Raw genomic sequence first — 20,224 nt, forward strand, 5'->3', positions numbered from 1 at the left:
CATGTTGATGAATTTGCTTAACATTTTAGAAGTCTTCTGGTAGAATTTTGGGGATCTCTTATGCATGTCATCTGCAAATAGGAATGATTTGACTTCTTTCCTGTTTGTATCCCTTTAGTTTCCTTCTCTTACCTTATTGCTCCAATGGTGCTTTGAGCACTAAATTTTGCTTGGTTGGGCCAGGGATCTGTCTATCTTCTTTATCTTCACAAAGAACCAACTCTTAGATTCACTGTTTCTTTGTATTTTTTTTATTTCTGTTTCATTCATTTCTGCTCTGATTTTTAAAAATAATTTCTTGCTAATTACTGGGTTTGGGTTTAGTTTGTTTTTGTATAGCATAATTAAGTCATTTATATTTGCTCTTTCTCATTTTTAATATAGGCAGTTAGAACTATAAATTTCCCTCATAGGATTCTGTTCACTGTGTCTCAGAGGTTGTTATATTGTGTTTTCATGGAATTTCTTATTTCTTTTTTGATTTCTTCCTAGACCCACTCATCATTGCACTCTTTTCCCCGTGCTGGGGTTCAAGCCCACAGCCTTTCTTACCCGCCTTTGGACAGGTTTTGCTTTGTAGCCTGACTAGCCTGGTACTTGCCATGTAGCCTAGACTGCTCTGTCATTGATGCACTACTCCTGTCTCACCTTCCCAATTAAGACTGTGCGCTATAATACCAGGCAAATCCAGTGTCCTGAGATACTGGGTAAGCTCATTCTACTCCTGACTTCTTCAGCCCCAACAGTTAATAGTTAATGTGGGTATTGGTGTATAACTGGGTGGAATTATTTTTCTTAGTCTTTTATTTTGTGTGATAATTTTGACTGTGATATACACACACCCAGAGTAAATTTTGAGATTATATGATGCTAACTTTTTAAAAATCAATTAGACTCAGGTAGTAACAGTTATTTTACATTTTGTCATAGTTTAATAAAGATAATTTTAGGAAGAACATTTTGATTTTTCTTTGTAATGTTTACAGTTTTCTCTTTGTGTAGGATAATCATCATCTCTTTGGTAGTTCACTGTTGGCAATCAAGGATGATGAGGCAGATCTGAGCCAAGCTCTGTGTCTGGCAGTTTCAGTGTCAGAGATCCTTCAAGCAAACCAGCTGCAAAGGGTGAGCAAAGCAGACCCCCACCTGTGTCCTTCAGTGTGAGGAGCTGGGGTTGCCGTTTACAGCTGAGTGTTAGCGTGCACTTTGTATGCTCAAGGCCCCGGGGTCAGTACCTGCCACCGAAAAGAATAATCAACATTGCCACTAATTAATTTACCATCACGTTGCCTTTGTAGCTAAGTATGCTACAAATGGCTTGTGTGTTACTTTGATTGCCAACAATTATTTTTGTCTCTTGATACCATGCTTTAACAGCAAATGAACATGGCATTGTATGAAGAACTTAAGGGGTAGACACAGCCTTTGACTGTTAAATCCTGGGAAGTTACACAGCTTGCTGAATTATGATTTAATACCATAAAACAAGAAAAAGAGAATTATGAAAATGTCATGATTTCCTATCATGTTTTTCATAAGACTATGAGTCAGCTTTATGAGTGAGCTTTCTGGGTATGTGCCGAAATGATAGGGCCATGGCTCAGCTGTGCGATATGTGCTTGTTTCCAAGACTGTGCCTGGAGGAGCTTGCCTGCGAGAAGATGGGGCTTTATAGCACTTAGAGTTAAACTTCTTACTGTACTCTTGTAAAAGTCACTCACATTCCTCTGTTCATAAGTACCATTAAACAGAAAATAAAGTCCATGTTAAAAAGACTCATATAAACCCAGCTCCTCCATATACAAGAAAAACCGTTTAGTTCTTTGAATTGAATTGCTGGCAAGTTTGTGGGCCTGAAAATAAGTTTATTTAGCATTGTGTTTAAGATAATAAAAAGTGTTGATTTCCAATATATTTAGTATTTCAGCTCAAATTCCCATACTCTTGCCACATATGGAGACTTTCATGCTCTATACATAAAAAAGTGTTAACTATTTAAAACAGATACAAGTATTTAGGTCCCCAAAGTTACTTTTGTGTCTATACAAATTGGGTCCTCCTAATTCCCTGTGAGAGCCATTTACAAAACAACTTGTTCCCCATCTTTTGATTTCTTTTTACTGTTCTGTCATGTGATGTGAACTTCATTTCAATTCCAAAGTACCAAGTGTTGTTTCCCTTTCAGGAAGGAGTGCGGTTCTTTGTGGTGGACTGTCGTCCTGCAGAACAGTACAACGCTGGACACTTGTCCACCGCCTTCCACTTAGACTCAGACCTGGTCAGTACAAGCTCAGAGCAAGTGCTCTGTAGGAGACAGCGTGGCTTTCCCTTTGGCTCATAGCTAGATTTACATGACCCAGTGGGGATGCTTCATTTTGTTTAGAGTCTGCCCTGTGGATAGGGCTAGAATCCCCTTTTCTGCTAGGGTCAGTGTCGTCAGACAAAGGCTGTGACAGTGTTAACTGTGGCTCATTGTTCCTCCCATTGTTATGTCAGTGAATTCTGCATTCACTGTGAGCTGTCTCACAGGTAGATCACTTTGCATTATGCCTTGAGTCTAGTAAGTACTGTAGAAATATGAGCTCTTAGTGTAATTGGATAAGACTCCTAGACGGTTTTGCTGGAAGCCGTTTTCAGAGTTTATGTGTGTAACAAGCTGATTTGCAGGCACACTGGTTACTGCCATGTATGTGCTCATCTGTTAGAGTCGCTGTCCTGGGGCGATTTCTGTCGGAGGGTGGCTAAAGTGAATATGGTCGTAAGAGATGCTTAGAACTCTTGAGACTGGCACCGTGTAAGCCCCTCTGAGGCTGTCAGAGCCTCAGAGGTGCAGAACAGACAGAGGAATAGATAGGGAGGCACCCTCCACCCCACCCAGCCACCACCACCACCACCGTCTCTTATTCGCTTCCTCATCTTGTTTGGAAATGTTGGTCCTGGGGCCAGGGGATGTGTAAGGGCTAGGTGGTCCTGAGAGGATGTGTAAGGGCTAGGTGGTCCTGAGAGGAGACTGACAGGAAGTGAAAGGGGCATTGTGGTTGAGAAAGAACATGCGAGCCTGTGGGTGTCCTCTGCACGAACGCTGTGCCTCTCCCTCTGACTCCTTTCATGTTTGTTCTTACAATTTACTCAAGATACCTTCATCTTTATGAATTAGCAGTTTTCAAAGAATATTCTGAGTAACCCTTATTAATTGTCAGCTTGCTCGGGCTTCCCCTTTAGTACATACGTACATATTTCTTTCTTCTTTTGCCACTTTATTTTTGCTTAACAGTTTCTTTGAGACCTTAAACACATTTCCTTTAATGTTTCATAGAAGTCCGTGGTGCAGATGTTACCAGTTGGGTCTTGATTAATGTACATTGAAATTACTTTCAGTTTTTGTGTAGCAAAGCTGCTGACGCAAGCATTACACACATTTTGTTTTTTTGCAAATAGTTCAGTAAAGAAATAGACTATTCAAAGTCAAATTATTGGGTTGAGGGTTATAGACATGCAAATTTTATTGCTCTTTAAAATCTGAAGTACCTTACACCTCAGTACTGCATATATGCATTCTTGGGCTTTTTCAGTCATGGATCTTTGTTTGTTTTCTAGAATGATGGGTAAAGATAGAAGTACACACGGTGCAGACACCTCTTTTCTCTCTTCCAAAAGTCGCTTTTCCTGTGGTGCTGGAGAGATGGCTGAGAGGTTAAGAGCACATGCTGATCTCGGATAGAACCTGAGTTGGTTACCCAGCACCTACAAGACAGCTCACAACTGCCTAAAGTCCAGTTCCAGGAGATCTGACCCCTCTTCTGGCCTCCGTAAACATCTGCACATGTTGGTGCATTCTCTCACACACATGCAGGCACACATACAAAGACATGCACAGGCACATACACACATGCAGGCACACATACAAAGACATGCGCAGGCACACACACACATGCAGGCTCACATACACATGCAGGCACACATACAAAGACATGTGCAGGCACACACACGTGCAGGCACACACACGTGCAGGCACACACACATACCCAGAACAATAAATACATCTTTAAACTGATGGAGGAAATTGCTCTTCTCTGATCTGTCCAGTTTTCTATTCTATTTTTACTGTCCATCTATTCAATTACTGTATCTGATTTCAGTAATAATAGCTTAAAATTTTTGTAGTTATTGGCATATTTAGTTCATTGTGGATAAAAATGAGGTTTTGATCTTTGTTTTACCAATATTTAACGTAAATGATAAGCAAATGGTCTCTAATTTCTGATGCCTTCTAAGAAATACATGGCCGGCCTTGTCTGTGAAAACTGAAAAACAGAACTGCTTTGATCTGTAGTTCCTACTTACTCTGTTCAAAGTTGAGCTCTTTCTGCCGTTACAACTCAGGATTATCGTAGCTGAGCTTTGTTAGAGATGAAAATTTTTCCCCTCCAATCGAAGAGTGTTTTTCTCAACTTCTGCTCCAGTATCTACATAAGACTTTTATTTTATCTCTGGAATTTTAGTTACTTAAGCCTTTTCATTTTCCATTCCGTTAATGCTAGGTTTTTAACGTTGGTAGTTTGCTTGGAAATAAATTTCAGGTTTTACAAATGTATGTTTGACAAATTTCTAATTTTTAAAATTAACTAGATGCTCCAGAATCCATCTGAGTTTGCGCAGTCAGTAAAGTCTTTGCTGGAAGCACAGAAGCAGTCCCTTGAGTCTGGCTCCATCGCTGGGGGAGAGCACCTCTGTTTTATGGGCAGTGGCCGAGAGGAAGAAGACATGTATATGAACATGGTCCTGGCGCACTTTTTACAGGTATGCTGATGTAGGCTAACCCATGTAACTTGGTCATTGCTGACGCTGGCACACTTTGTACAGGTACACTGACGTAGGCTGTCCCATCTGACTTGGTTATTGCTGACACTGTGAAGAAATCCGTAGCTAATGTTCCTTTGTTTTTGCATACTCTACCAGACTTGTCCATATCTTTGTAACAGCTTCTTGATTTGGAATCTTACTAAGAAATATCTTTTTCTCAATATTTTTCTTATATGCTTTTATGATATTTTTTTATTTTAAGTTATAAACCATATGAATGAATTTTTGTGTAAGAAGCGAGGTAGGAAGTGATTATTTTTTCAGATAGGAAACAATCTGTGTTGTCGTGTTGTCTATCACTTTGTTGATGAGTTTTCCTTATATACTGGATTTCTCTGTGGTCTGAATGTATCCCCAGATTACCTTGTTGTATTAATCTTTGTCTTTTCATGTTCTGGAACTTTTAATAGTATATATCTGATTTATTTGAGTGCTTTTACTTGTTTTGATTATTTATTATATATAATAATTTTATATAGTGTATATATATATATCTCCCATGACATATTTTGCCATTTTTCTCTTTGAGCTGGCTCTCTTTAGCACAGTTCATATGCATTTGTGATTTCATGCAGTTTGACCCTCTGCCTCAATCTCTTAGCCCTTTGATGGCTTTTAATAAGAACAGCTGGTAGTTGTGGTGGTTCCCACCCTGAAGTCCATCCACAGGAAGACAGTGCTCGTGATCCTCTACAGCCATTCCATCTTGTTCCGTATCCATTTTGTGTGTTCTGAGGAATCTGGTTTGAGAAAATTCTTTTTTTTTTTTTTTTTTTTTTTTAATATGTGGAGGATGAGGAAAATATGGAACGCTTCACGAATTTGCGTGTCATCCTTGCGCAGGGGCCATGCTAATCTTCTCTGTATCGTTCCAATTTTAGTATATGTGCTGCCGAAGCGAACACGAGAAAATTCTTCTAATGCTTAAGTCTTGGGAAAAAAGGCAGAGAAGTAAAGGTATTTGATGGAGGATTTGTCCAGTGCCTTCACACATTCTTAAAGGAAAGAGCTGGAAGTTTATTTGGAAGAGGAGAGAGTCCCAGACTCACCTTAGTCATAAACTAACTGGCCCATTTAAAAATGCTCCAGTATAAACTATGCTGTAAGGGATGTCATGTGGTAAGAGTTTGCACTCTTATGAGCTTTGTCATTTATTAGTCTTTAAATTCTTGATGGAGTTTTAGAATTACTTCCCCCTAATTTTCATCTCAAAAATTTCAAAGAAATTGCAGCATAAAAGAGTTGGGGGCCTGGGGAGATGGTTTAGTAAAGTGCTTGCCACAGAGTTTTGAAGATCTGAGTTCAATCCCCACCACCCACATCAAAAGGTAGGTTTGGTGGTATGCACCTGTAACCAACCCCAGAATGGTAAGGAATGCAGACAGGAGGATCCCTGGAGCTCTTAGCTAGCTCTAGGTTCAATGAATGACTGCGTCTTAAAAAAAGACTTCAAGTCTTTGAGGAAGACCTACCATTGATTTCTGGCTTTTACCTGCACATGTGCACACCTACACGGCACACTTGTACATGTACATCCCAACACACATGCACACACATGAATTAATGCAGACATAAATGAAGGTAAATAATAGAAAGTAGGGGACTAGTGGCTTAGTGGTGAAGAATGAGGGCTGCTCCTACAGAGAACCTGAGTTTAGTTCCCAGCATCCACTAAAGACAACTTGCATCTTTCTATAATTCCGGTTCCAGGGCTACAGCTCCTTTAATAAGGTAATGCAAATTTCTTGAAAATTACTATCAACTATTTAGGAAAATAAATACAGGTTAGTAGTTAATCAGCTAATATAATTAAATTTGTAGTCACATTAGGTATGTTTTTAAAGGTCAAACAAAGATAATTTATATAGATAGGTCATCTTCAAACACTTCAGTGGTCTACAGAATATGACATTTTAGGTGTTTTAATAACCTAGTTTCTTCTTTTTTATGGCAATGAGACATGTGTGCTGGCAGCACCAATCTACTTCAGAAAAGATAATGGGCATCAAAGAAACTCCACATGGAGTTTACTTTCTTTGTGGCAAAAGTAAGCCACCGGGCAAGAAAATGCCCTGCCTTGACTGCTGACATTATGCCGTCCTAATTAGACAAGCAGAACACAAAATACCCTGCTTCACAGAAAAGTCTGTCAAATATGCTAGGCCTGTAGGCTGAAGATGGATCCCCAATGTTGCAGAGGAACTTTGAGTGACTGTCCAGGCAGCCAGCTGTTTCTATGATTTTTTGGAAGTTGCTTGCTTGCACTTTCTGCTTACTCAGTTAATATTATTTTTTTCTTGGGTCTTTGAGGGAGTTGAAGATTAGGTAGTTATAGTTTACCAAAGCACGTTATGATAGGAAGTAAATTAGGTATAAGACTTTGGACTCTGAACATAGTTGACCACAAGTCCTTGTGGTACGATTGAACATCCTTTGAGAATATACCCAAAAGTGGTATTACTGGGTCTTGAGGAAGGTTGTTTCCTGAGAAATTGCCATACTGATATCCAAAGGAGCTGTACCAGTTTGCACTCCCACCAGCAATACAGGAGTGTTCCCTTTACCCCACATCCTCTCCAGCATAAGTTGTCATCAGTGTTCTTTATCTTGGCCATTCTTACAGGTGTAAGATGGAATCTCAGAGTTGTTTTGACTTGCATTTCTCTGATGGCTAAGGATGTTGAGCATTTCCTTAAGTGTCTTTCTGCCATTTTAGATTTTTATGTTGATAGTTCCCTGTTTAGGTCTGTACTCCTATTTGTTCTTTTGATGACCACTTTCTTGAGTTCTTTGTATATTTTGGAGATCAGACCTCTGTCTGATATGGGGTTGGTGAAGATCTTTTCCCATTCTGTAGGCCGTTGTTCATAGCAGCATTGTTTGTTATAGCCAGAACCTGGAAACAACCTAAATGCCCCTCAACCAAAGAATGGATAAGGAAAACGTGGTACATGTACACAATGGAGTACTACACAGCAGAAAAAAAATAATGACATCTTGATTTGCAGGCAAATGGATGGAGCTAGAAAACATCATATTGAGTGAGGTAACCCAGATCCAGAAAGACAAATATCATATGTACTCACTCATAAATGGTTTTTAAACATAAAGCAAAAAAAAAAAACAGCCTACAAATCACAATCCCAGACAACAATGAGGACCCTAAGAGAGACATACATGGATCTAATCTACATGGGAAGTAGAAAAAGACAAGATCTCCTGAGTAAACTGGGAGTATGGGGACCATGGGAGAGTGTTGAAGGGGAGGGGAGAGGAATGGAAGGAAGCAGAGAAAAATGTTTAGCTCAATAAAATCAATTAAAAAAAAAGACTTGGATTCACCAATATAGAATAGATATGAATTATTTTCTCTGAATTTGTCAAAAGCAAATGGACTAGACATTGTTGATGTATTTATTGTCTGTATATATGATATATAGTTATTGTACTTATTTTATATAGTTTTTTATATTAGTTATAGCCTTTTAAATTTATTTTTTGGACAAAAAGGGGAGAAATGTAGTGGCATTTCTACTATATTTTAATAAATAAAGCTTGCATGACAATCTGAGAGTAAAACAGTTCCACTGATCAGCCTTACAGACCAGGTTATGGTAACAAATACCCTTAATCCCAGTAGCCACCCTCGATGCCATAGAAATCGGGTGGTGCATGCCTTTAATCTCAGTGGTGCATGCATTTGATCCCAGCCCTAGAGAGGAAAATAAGATGGTGCAAGACAGCTCTCAGACACAGTCGCCTTCTGAGATTCCAGGAGGCAGGATTGCTATTTTCAGACTGAGGTGAGAGCCAGAGACTGGCTGTTTTGCTTTTAAGATCTTCAGGTTGAATCCCAATTTCTGACCCTGAGCTTAATTGTGCTTCACAGGGAATCTGATGTCTTTGCAGCCACATGCCTATACCTTTGCGAATAAATATACTTTTTTTTAAATCTTTAAGTGTTTTGTTTTTGGTGGTGGTAGCTTGTTTTATTTATTTTGCGTCAGGGTCTCTCTACCTAGCTCTGGCTGTTCTAAACTTGCTAGTAGACCAGGCTGGCCACAAACTCACAGAGATTTGCCTGCCTCTACCTTCCAAGTGCTTGGGATTAAATGTGTGCCCCACTACACCCAGCTATTTTTTTTTAATGGAGGAACAAACTGTTATAAAATCTTCAGCCAGGTGGAGGTGGTGCATGCCTTTAATCCTAACACTTGGGAGGTAGAAGCAGGCAGATCTCTGTGAGTTCGAGACTAGCCTGGTCTACAGAGTGAATTCCAAGACAGCCACAGCTGTTACCCAGAGAAACCCTCTCTCAAAAACCAAAAAAACATACTGTCATAATTTAATATGAAAAAAATCTAATGAATATTCACATTTTCTTGCTTTTCCTAAGTTTTAAATCATGGTATTGTTATGTTTTTCATTTATGGGTCCCAGTTTTTAATTTTATCTTTGCATGTGTTTGTTGAAACACCCCAATTAATTGGTCTTTGTGATTTCCCACTCCTAGTTTTGCTCCTTATGCTCACCTGTTGTCGTTTATTTCCCATCTCTCCTTTGTTTAGCCATCACTTAAAATCATTATGTATTTTTGTTTGTTTCTTAATTAAAATTTAATTAAAATGGCATTTTAGTTAATTTGTTTGTGTGCGTGCAGAAGTGTGCACATACACACATGACATAATCACAAAGTGCGGCAGAGGACAGCTGGTGAGATTTCATCCTCTTCTACCAGCAGAGGCAGGTTGTCAGGCTTGGTGGCCAGTGCCTTCACCTGCTGAGCCATCTCTCAGACCTTTGTTGTTGTTGTTGTTGTTGATATATATATATATATATCCATCCCAGACTGTCTCAACTTTGAGACCTTGAGGACTTAACCTGGAAAGCAATACATCTGACTGTTTAAAAGGTTTTAGTAGTTTGCAAAATTCTATTGTTTCCTTTTTAAAAATAGCTATAATATTTTTATATTATCTTTTAGTAAAGGACACAAAAGATTTGAAACTTTAAAAACCTACTTTAATTATATTCTAAAATGTCATGTCATTCCATTTTGTTTGATTCTTGGGCTGTGGAGTCCATAACACAGATAAACCACAGTCTTCACAACCATGAAGCTGTCCCCTTTCTTTTGCTCAAGCACCAACCCTACAACAGGCAAGATTAATACATGGAACTCTGTGCCAAAGTCCAGGCTGCCAAGGAAAAGTGCTGTGGCTGAAATGGAACACCAACTACAGACTGCATTTGCCGGAGCTTTCATGAAACTGCGTTTTGTAATAATTCAAATGTTGTCTTTTATTACAGAAAAACAAAGAATATGTTAGCATTGCTAGTGGCGGATTTATGGGTAAGCCTTTAATGCATTAATTTTGCTTCTACTTCTTAGACAAAAAATGCAGAGATTATCAGTAGAACTGATTTAGAGTTACGAGACTAGTTAAGGTGTGCATATCTTCTGTCTCCAGGCATTAGTATTTTCAGAAAAGAGAAGGCAGCAGAACATACAATCATGTAGGCAATTGAAAGATGTGAGTATAGACTATCTAGATAAAAGATGTGCTTACTGTGCAGCTGTCTAAACCTTTTAGTTTTTATTTCCCAAGGTACTTGGTATCGAACCCAGGGGCTCATGCATGCAAGGCAAGCATTTGACCACTGAGCTACATCCTCTAACTCTTGATTCTCTTGCCTCAGCCGTTTAAGTGGACCAAGAGTTTGAGGACCAATTGACTGTGCTACATAGTAAGTTCCAGACCAGCCTGAGCTATATAGCAGAACCCCAGCTCACACAAACAAACAGTAAAGCAAACAAACAAAATTCCCACCATCAGTAACAGCAGAAAAGATGTGTGTGTGCATGTGTGCATGCATGTGTATATTTGTGAGTGTGTGTGTGTGCATATTTGTGTGTGTGTAAATGAGCATTGGGGCTGTAGCTTATTTGTGGGGTGCTTAGCATGCACAAGGCCCTTGCATTTACTCCCCAGCCCACCTATAATCCTGTTGCTCTGGAGGTGGAGACGGGAGGATCAGAAGTTAGGAGTTCAAGGTTATCCTCAACTACCTAGCAAATTTGAGACCACCTTGGGGCAAATGAGACCCTGTCTCAAAGTTTTTAAAATGCATAGTGGCTAGTCCAGATGGGATATGTTTAAGTGCAGCACTCAAAAGTCAGAGGCAGGTGGAGCTCTGTGAGTTTGACACTAGCCAGGATTACATCTCAAAAAAAAAAATGGTGAACAAGTATTGACACTTTACCTACTATTACTAGAGATCCTCATAACACAATACAAAAGTTGGCTGCTAGTCATATAATTGTCTAGTGTTCCTGCTCTCTTTCCAGCCTACACTGGCCGGGAACTTGTTAGGTACCCCAGGTATCCATGTGACCCAGACTCATGTTCTCCTCCCTCAGATTTGTGAGTGCTGAGTATTGGTGTGTGTCTCGATGGCCAGCCATGGTCTAGAGTTTTAGAAAGCTTTTTCCAGGTTTTTCCCTCCATTAATCTTTCTCTGACCATTAATGCCAAGTCTCCACTATTATGGGAAAATGGATTGATGTCTCCTAGCCTTTCTATTAATTCCTCATGTCTTGAATTCTGCATACATTATCTGTTGGTACTTGAAAGATTGCTTTCTAAGGAGCAGACAAAAAGCCTTCCTAATCTTTCTTTACTCCTGGGACTGCAGAGGTCTTTAGACAAATGGAAAGGAAGGTTTGCTGTGGCCCGGGGTTCTTAGTGAGAGGGCAGGACAGCACCTTTGTTGATTATGTCCTTGGGTGGTTTTTCATCTAGTTGTGTTGTGTTTGTTATCCTTTCATGTTTCCAGAGAGTCTCCTATTTCAGCTTTTATTTTGTTTCTCTTGTTTATCATCAGCCCTGCAGCAGCATCTGGCGGACATTAACGTGGAGGGACCAGAAAGTGGATATGGCCATTGGATCGCCAGTACCTCAGGTTCCAGGAGCAGCATCAGTTCTGCTGATGTAAGTCCATACAAAGAACATGTGGGTCAATTTCCAGCATGTTGGGGACCAGCCTTGACCAAAATACCCCTAGCCAGAGTAGAGTGTGGGGATTAGAAATATAAGTAAAGAGTATGAAGATGAATTTAAAAAAAATAATAAAATGGAAATACAGAATAGTACTAGGAGGGAGTTCCAGTGAATACTGAAATCACTCATGTTTAATTTCCAATTGTTTAAAATATCCCTGACCCCAAAAGGTAGGAGTAAGATAAAAAACTGCATTACCATGATACAAGGAAATGAACATACCAATTGAAGGTCACAGACTACATTCATAGTTAAAACATTCTGTTACCAGAACAAAGCAAGTCACACTCAACACCTTAGACCAAAACATTCTGTAGGCAAACCACTCCTTGGGTGGAATCCAAAGTTATCTCCTTAAGGGAACTAGAACCTTAGTTGGATCCTTAGACTTTTGTTTGAGGTAGAAATACATCTACTTTTCTCTTCCTGGAGTACAAGGTCTGGATATTAGCCACACCTGTTGACAATAACCCTGCAAGAGCTGACCTCTCTGATCTAAATCTAGGTGGGGCCTTTGTTTGAGGTAGAAACTCAATAACCTTTAAGGAATAGAGGTGAGTTCCAACTCTCCGACCTTTGGTCAAGGTGGAAATAGGCTCACATTTTTGGGCCTCCACACCAGAAAAGGTGCTTAACTCTTAAACTTCCAGCATAACAGCAGAGATGTCAGAAATATTTAGTACACAACAAGGAATCATTATTGCAAGCTTAATGCAGCGATTGAGTGAGTCTGTACTGAACTGTAGCGCTGTCTTCAGTGAGCTCATTTCATAGGCTAGGAGAATTCTAGGCTCATCTCCACATCTCCTGCATGGGGTTTCTGTATCCTTGCTCCCTGTGAGCTTACACAGTAAAGAGAGTTCAGTCTGTTCCCCTACGTGAATGGTCCAAGTAGAGAAAGTAAAAAGTGGCCTGCCTAGTATATTCGAAGGTTAGTTATTGTGAAGTGTGTTATGTGAGGTTTTGTTACGGGGTAAGTACATCTGTTCTGCTTTGGAAATACCTGGGCAAAAAGTCTTGTCAGTTGAATTGGATGTCGTTTTATCATTTTCTTAACAAACAGTAGTCATTTCCAAATGTTTATTCTGTCAAACAGAAACAGAAAACCGATGTGCAGGAGCACATTTACTCTCTGCTGTTCTTGAGTCCAGTTGAATTTTCTTTGAGCTGCCAACCAGCTCCCAATTAAGACATAGAGACTTGTTATTAATTATGAATGCTCAGCCTTAGCTTAGGCTTGTCTCATCAGCTCTTATAACTGAATTTATCCTATTTCTATTCATCTACATTTTGCCTCGGGGCTTTTTTTTACCTTTCTTTCATTCTGCATGCCCTGCTTACCTGCTTCTCCGTGTCTCCTGACTGGCCCCTGGCATCTCCCAGGCATCTCTCTTGCTTTCCTCACGAGCCTACATTCCTCTTATTTATTCTCCCTGCCTGGAAGGTCTGGCTATTCCTTATCTCTTGCTATTGGTGATTCAGCTTTTTATTAGACTAACTAGGTGCCTTAGGCAGGCTCAAGGTAAAACAGCAACACATCTTTATATAATTAAAGATTCTGCAACACAACTTCCCCGTTTTCTGATTTCCAGTAAGACCCTTGAGCTGTGGTTTCTTTACCTGTACAATAAAATAATAAGAGAATGTTCCCCTAAGGAGGGCCTGGGGACTAAGTGAGCAAGAATATGCACAGTAGTACACTGTAGAAGTGTGGAGTTTATCTTCAGCCACGTGATCCAGATGGGTCATTGTCACATTTGCAGAGGAGGCTTCTCTGAGAATTCCTTTTTACCTTGATTCTCTAGGTATACAAGAAAAACTAAGTAATATTTCATTGTGTGTGTTCTAATTTATTCAATTAATACCCTGTTGATAAGTATTTATATTGCTTTCCACCTTTCTTGTTTTTGTTTTGTTTTTTTTTGGTTTTTCGAGACAGGGTTTCTCTGTGGCTTTGGAGCTTGTCCTGGAACTAGCTCTGTAGACCAGGCTGGTCTCGAACTCACAGAGATCCGCCTGCCTCTGCCTCCCGAGTGCTGGGATCAAAGGCGTGCGCCACCGCCGCCCGGCCACTTTCCACCTTTCTTTTGTTACAAACACAGCTTCATGTGTGTGCACTCATGTGTGGGCCAGAGGTTGACATCTGTCATCCTCAGTCACCTTATTATTTTTGAGACAGGGCCTCTTAATGAACCTGGGACTTACCAGTTCAGATAGATTGGATGCCAGTGTCCTTTTATGGGCCCTGTCCCTACCTATTACGGTTCTGGGGTTATAGATGTGTACTGTTGTGTCTCAGTTTCACGTGGGTGTGGTGTGTTGAAAAGATGCATGGCAAGTACTTTACCAACCTCTAACCACTCTTCACAAAAGAAGAGACAGGGGAATGCGTGTACAGAGTAAAGGCTATATGAGGATAAGTGGAAAGCTGAACATCTGCACATGCGTGAAAATGCTCAAATGTGCTTCTCCCCAAATAAGTAGAGTTGAACCTACCTTGATCTAATTTAATTTTAATTGTTTTTCTAAACGCCCTTTGTCCAAATACAGTAGCTTGCTGAGATACACTGGATTTAGTACTTGCGCATGGAGTTGATGGGGATGCAATTCTGTCTACAGTGTCTAACCTTTAACAGTTGTTTATGTGTTAGTCACTTGGAGAGCGCTTTATCGATGCTCTTGTTTTCCAGGGCGATTCTTGTAATGGCTCAAATGATAGAGGAATGAAGTCCCTTGTAAATAAGATGACTGTGGCTCTAAAGACAAAGTCTGTTAATGTCAGGGAAAAGGTCATCAGCTTCATTGAGAATACATCAACTCCTGTGGACCGGTGAGTTTCTTACACAGTGTGGACTTAAGATGGATGAAGAAGTGTATCTCAGTAAATGAATTTTGTTGAACTATTATAGAACAGGATCGTACATTTTGTCGGATCTGATTTCATCGTAACTGCAGGTCTGAGCTTATAGCTTGTGTTCACTCTGTAGAGCCTTTCCCTGTTTTCTGAGGAAGAGCCATCTGAGTTTGCCCCTTCATTCCATTCATTAAAAAAATCCTCGTGTCCCTGTGTTCATGGTTATTAATTCATAGAGCAACTGTTTCCAAATGCCACCAAACACGGTTATTTCATAGCAAGAACTTCTACTAAAAACCTAGATAATTTGTTCATGCTTAATACAATGGAATTCCACTTTACTAGGTTCAAATCTTTGTAGGAATTTGTTTAAAAATACAAACTCCATTTTCCCATGAATTAAAAGGGGGACATGATGAACAAAGGGCAAGCAAATTTGAGGCTATTTGTTTTGCTGTTTGTGAGCACAGAACACACTTTTTTGTGTAGTCTAATTTCACATGTGCACATTCTGCAGCCAGGATAGCTGTGAGTGTGGCCAAACCCCAAACTGGGAACTTAAAACATTACAAGATACTTTTGCATGTGTGTAACTTGATTGCCCAGGTCTCAAGTGTGAACTTTCTGACGATGTCATGTCACAGTATCAGAAGCTGAGTCTTTCCAACTCAGATACGGAATTCGTTTCTGAGCAAGCCTGATGGTGAGCATGAGTTGGCATTTGAGTTCCCTCTCCTGTCTTCGTTGCAAGTATCAGGAAAGTTGAACATGTGACATGAAGAACTGAGTGCCCTTTCTAGTAGAGCGCACACGCATACAAGAGGTAGACCCTTGTTCGGTCAGCACTAGGTAATGAGTAGGGAATCATCTAGAAGAGCCAATATTGATCAAGCCAAAAAGATTTGTCTGCTCAATAAAGTTTCATCTACTCTTAAAAGCCAAACTCGTAGTTAGTGCTTCTGAGTCCCTGGTCTTTTGCTGCTGCATTTTGTGTATGAACATTAAAATTTTTGTTTTAAAGTGCACTAATTTACTTTATGATTGACTGATGACAACTGTAAGTTGAAAAGACCGATGTCTGGTGGAGTATCACATAAAACTGGCTTCTCTTCATTTTCCTTTGTGCTTGAGATGATTGAACTATTTTCTTTAATGTATGTGCTGGGTTGAGAAATTGATTTTATTATGTATTTTCTAAAGTTGCTGCATTTTTTTATAATCATTTTGTTCTATCCTCTGCCTTGATTTGCTATAGAATGTCTTTCAATCTTCCTTGGCCAGACAGATCATGTACAGAGCGGTAAGCCATGAGTAGAGCAGCTCTATCGTGCATCCCATCCTTTCCCTCTAGCATGCCTCCCGCTGTCTGTGCGCCCCTGCTGACCGTGCGCCCCTGCTGACTGTGCGCCTCCCGCTGTCTGTGCGCCCCTGCTGACTATGCGCCCCCTGCTGACTGTGCGCCCCCCGCTGACTGTGCGCCCCCTGCTGACTGTGCGCCTCCCGCTGTCTGTGCGCCCCCGCTGACTGTGCGCCCCTGCTGACTGTGCGCCTCCCGCTGTCTGTGCGCCCCCCGCTGACTGTGCGCCTCCCGCTGCTGTCTGTGCGCCCCTGCTGACTGTGCGCCCCCTGCTGACTGTGCGCCCCTGCTGACTGTGCGCCTCAGCTGTCTGTGCGCCCCTCGCCACTGTCAGTGCGCCCCCTGCTGTCTATGAACCTTGTGCTGACTTGGCTAAAGTTTCCTGCTGCTCCTTCCGAAGCTGACTTTCTCAGTATGCTCATGGGAGTGTCCCTCTCTGGCATTGTGCTTTCCGTTTTGTTTTGAGCTTGATTTTTTTTCCCTTGCATGTTTCCATCTCCCATTCCTCAAATAAAAATCAAACTTGCTCAAACCCAAGGACTTTATAAATTCTGCAGTTCTGATTCTAAAGGAGGGAAAGGTGAAACAGAACAGAATCCATGGAATCAGAAGTTAGCAGTGTTCCAATAATTGACCATTCTCTCCTGCCCTTACATAAAATTACAGCACCTAAATTTAGAAACAGTTCATGGTCCGAAACCTGATGCTGGAGTTAAACTAAGGGTCTTGAAGATGCTGGTGCATGCTCTCTACCATTGAGCCACATCCTCAGCACCAAGCTTTTAAGTCATGTACTTTATGGACATATACATTTCCTGATTTTTCTTAAGAAGATGTATGCATTTAGGTTGATGAATTAACATATATAAATCTGTTTGAAAGAACTATAGTTCTCGGGTTCTGCATTTGGATTTTCCCTGAAAGATCATGGGAGATTTTTTTCTGTCTATTCTGTTTCCTTCTTTCTCCCCAGTAAGATGGCAGTTGATGGTTGATACAAAGATGTGATTTAAGGTTTAAAACTTGGAGTCTTAAAATTAGATAAAGCAAGTGAGCACTACGAACTTAACTTTACACAACATTATAATTTTTATTCTTGCAGAATTTTCTTCTGCTTAAATATTAACAAATAACACTAGGAAATTACTATAGCAATAACTGAACATTTACAAAAGAAAGTGTAAGGTTGGCGAGATGGCTGAGCAAGTAAAGACACTTGTTGCCAAGCCTGACTATCTGTATTTGATCTCTGGACCCACATGGTGGAAGGAGAAAACCAGCTGCCACAACTGTCCTTTGAGCTCCACTTCCGCTGCACAGCACACAGCAAGTCTGTGCACATAGCAAATGATAAGATACGGTTTTAAAGAATCCTCTGAGCTCCACTTCCACTGCACAGTGCACAGCAAGTCTGTGCACACAACAAATGATAAGATACGGTTCTAAAGAATCTGGGTAGAAATTAAGCCATTGTGGGTTTACTTTCTCATCATTTCAGTATTTTCAGTAATTGGAAAAACATTTAAGAAATAAGTTGAATAACTTGAATAATTTTTGATTGTTCCTACACAAAGCAATTATAGGACAACTATCTAATTTTACCTTAGGCTGTTTTTTAAAAAAAAAATGTTCTTGTGGGGAATTATAGTCTGCTTGTGAGTCATCCCTCCCTAGGACCATGGAGTTGGCCTCTGGGGCAGTGTTGTATGAGCTGCGGGCCAGCTTTTCGTCCCGCCCGGCTCCCGCACGCTAGCTTTACACCAGAAATAACAACACACAAATTGTATTCTTTTAAACACTGCTTGGCCCATTATATCTAGCCTCTTCTCGGCTAACTCTCGCACTTGGACTAGCCCATTTCTAATAATGTGTGTAGCACCCCAATGTGCACTTACCGGCAAGATTCCAGCCTACGTTCATCCTGGGTCGGAGTTCATTGCGTCTGCTCAGGAGAGGGGAGCACGGCCTCTGAGCTCACTTCCTCTTCCTCCCAGCATTCTGTTCTGTTTACTCCTCCCACCTATGTTTTAACCTATGAGGGCCAAGCAGTTTCTTTATTTTTTAACCAATGACCTTCCTCCATCAAGGCAGTTTCAGTTTGTTCTTCTCCTAGCTTCGGAATTTTACTTTTATACATCTGTGTGGTCCACACATAGGCATATTTGTTGAAAGTACAGCTTACTTAGAAATTTGAATGAATCAAGTTTATTTCTAAGTTCAGCAAGTTAAAATTTGTCCTAGACCCAGAAACCTACATTAGAAACACCTTGTAGTCTCCGCCACCTTCCAAAGAGCTCCACACTGGGAATAAGCTTTACCACCTGCTTCTCTGGAATGTTCCAGGTGTATACTCTGATACTCCCCAGTGAACATGGTTTGATAGCTTACAGGATAATTTTGCGTTGGAAATGTCTTAACTAGCTGGAGAGACGGCTCAGTGGTTAAGAGCACTGGCTGCTCTTCCAGAGGATCCGGGTTCAATTTCCAGCAGCTCACAACTCTCTGTAACTCCAGTAGCAGGCGATCTGATATCTTTATACAGATATACATACAACCAAAACCACCAATGCAATATAGAATTTTTAAACAAAATTTTGACTGCTTAATTGATGAAATTTTAAGTACAGGTTAACTAACCTAACTTGTAATTCTATGAGGATTGTCACACTAAGCTCAGTTAGTGTTTGCTTGCTTGCTTCCTTGGAGGAGGTTTGATTTAAAAGTAAATATTTAAGTCTGTTTAAGTGAAGATGTTTATTGATGATTTTCCTCCCCAGATTGCGTCTTGAAAAACAAGAGATTGAGTGTTTTCTTGTTGGGTGAAGTAGGTAGTTACCCTGCAAAGGAAAGCTTCCCTAGAACAATGTAGTATTTTACTGAAACATTTTAATTTATGCTAACGAAGTAGAATCTCGGTCTGCACTAAAACAGGAGCAGCAGTGGTAAAAACGGAGAGGAAAAACTGAGAAACTTTCAGTTTCCGAAGGAGCCTGGAGCCTTCTTGTAGGTTCTCGGTGCAGTAACCGTTACATAGCCCCCACTATAGACTAGAGCTTCGGAAAGGAGAGGGATAGCTTGGGTAATTTTCACAGTAATCCTGAAGGGCAGAATCTTTGTTACTGTTTTACAAATGAGGGGACAGCATAGAGGGTCACTTCCCCATGCACAGAAGCATCTAACCACTGGCTTAAAAGGGAGCATCGGCTGGACACAATGCCTTTTCATCTTCGTAGTTTGTTGTCTTGCAGTTTTAGAATGGCTGTCCTAAGCTATGCGTGGCCTGTGAAGGGCAAGGAGCATTCACATTTTGTTTGAATACTTAAACACCTTTGATTCCTCCATAGTGACATTCCCTCCTAAACTTGTTTAAACGCAGGCACGTGAGCAGCAGTGACAGAGTGGGCAAGCCCTACCGTGGAGTGAAGCCCGTGTTCAGCATTGGGGATGAAGAGGAGTACGATACAGGTTGGGAAATGCACTAACCTGCAGATTCGTTTACACAGTCCGCTTCTTAGCCATAGTTTGCCACCGTTAGGAATTGTAAATACCTGATATGCAGGATACCTGATGTGCGAACCTTTTGAAAGGGTCGCAACCCATAGGCTGGGAACCACTGGTCTATGGTTTCTAGGAACGCTTTGGTTTTAGAATTCTTGGATTGTGTCTACTAGAAATCTAAGCAGACCTCTTGCATGGGTCTCAACTAACCGGAGTCTTCAGCTGAGAGGCAGTTTGTGGAGGTTGTGTTCAGGCCCACATGACTGTGTCTAAATCCCTTTGTACACCCAGCCACGTGGAGCCTGAGATCTGAGGGACCAGAGGAAGGGACAGAGGGTCCGAAAAGGCTGCAGGATGGCACTGTGGTGCCAGGGAGAATCCTCACCTAGGATTGTCTTTGTGTTTAAAAAATCAATTTATTGTTTTTACTTATAATTCCACAGTCTCAATTATGCGATTAAGTGACCATAATTACTATGTATATTGAGTTAGAAACCCAAGTTATGTTAATGTACAAAAATGAGGAAAAGCTTCCTAAATGTCATTGTCCTTTCCACTTGGTAATACTTGATGTTTGCCCACATTATCTGT

The 20,224-nt window shown here is 40.6% G+C and overlaps 1 protein-coding gene and 1 non-coding gene across 3 annotated transcripts in view; one reads left to right on the forward strand and one right to left on the reverse strand.

Annotated features, from left to right (window-relative positions):
- Tbc1d23 (TBC1 domain family member 23) overlaps positions 1-20,224 on the forward strand; it is a 63,372-nt gene that overhangs the window by 36,658 nt on the left and 6,490 nt on the right. Inside the window, exons 9-16 of one of the 2 annotated variants that reach the window (XM_075961950.1) lie at positions 1,003-1,125; positions 2,186-2,278; positions 4,630-4,800; positions 10,174-10,216; positions 11,749-11,855; positions 14,615-14,754; positions 16,034-16,078; positions 19,512-19,600. In XM_075961950.1, coding sequence (XP_075818065.1) covers positions 1,003-1,125; positions 2,186-2,278; positions 4,630-4,800; positions 10,174-10,216; positions 11,749-11,855; positions 14,615-14,754; positions 16,034-16,078; positions 19,512-19,600 — 811 coding nt within the window. The remainder of the gene's footprint in view (positions 1-1,002; positions 1,126-2,185; positions 2,279-4,629; positions 4,801-10,173; positions 10,217-11,748; positions 11,856-14,614; positions 14,755-16,033; positions 16,079-19,511; positions 19,601-20,224) is intronic. The other variant, XM_075961959.1, reaches the window with a different exon arrangement.
- LOC142842743 (U6 spliceosomal RNA) lies at positions 5,662-5,768 on the reverse strand. The gene has a single exon (XR_012909424.1). It is a non-coding gene; the product is annotated as a U6 spliceosomal RNA (small nuclear RNA).

This window comes from Microtus pennsylvanicus, chromosome 1 (genome assembly GCF_037038515.1).
Source record: "Microtus pennsylvanicus isolate mMicPen1 chromosome 1, mMicPen1.hap1, whole genome shotgun sequence".
NCBI classification, from domain to species: Eukaryota; Metazoa; Chordata; class Mammalia; order Rodentia; family Cricetidae; genus Microtus; species Microtus pennsylvanicus.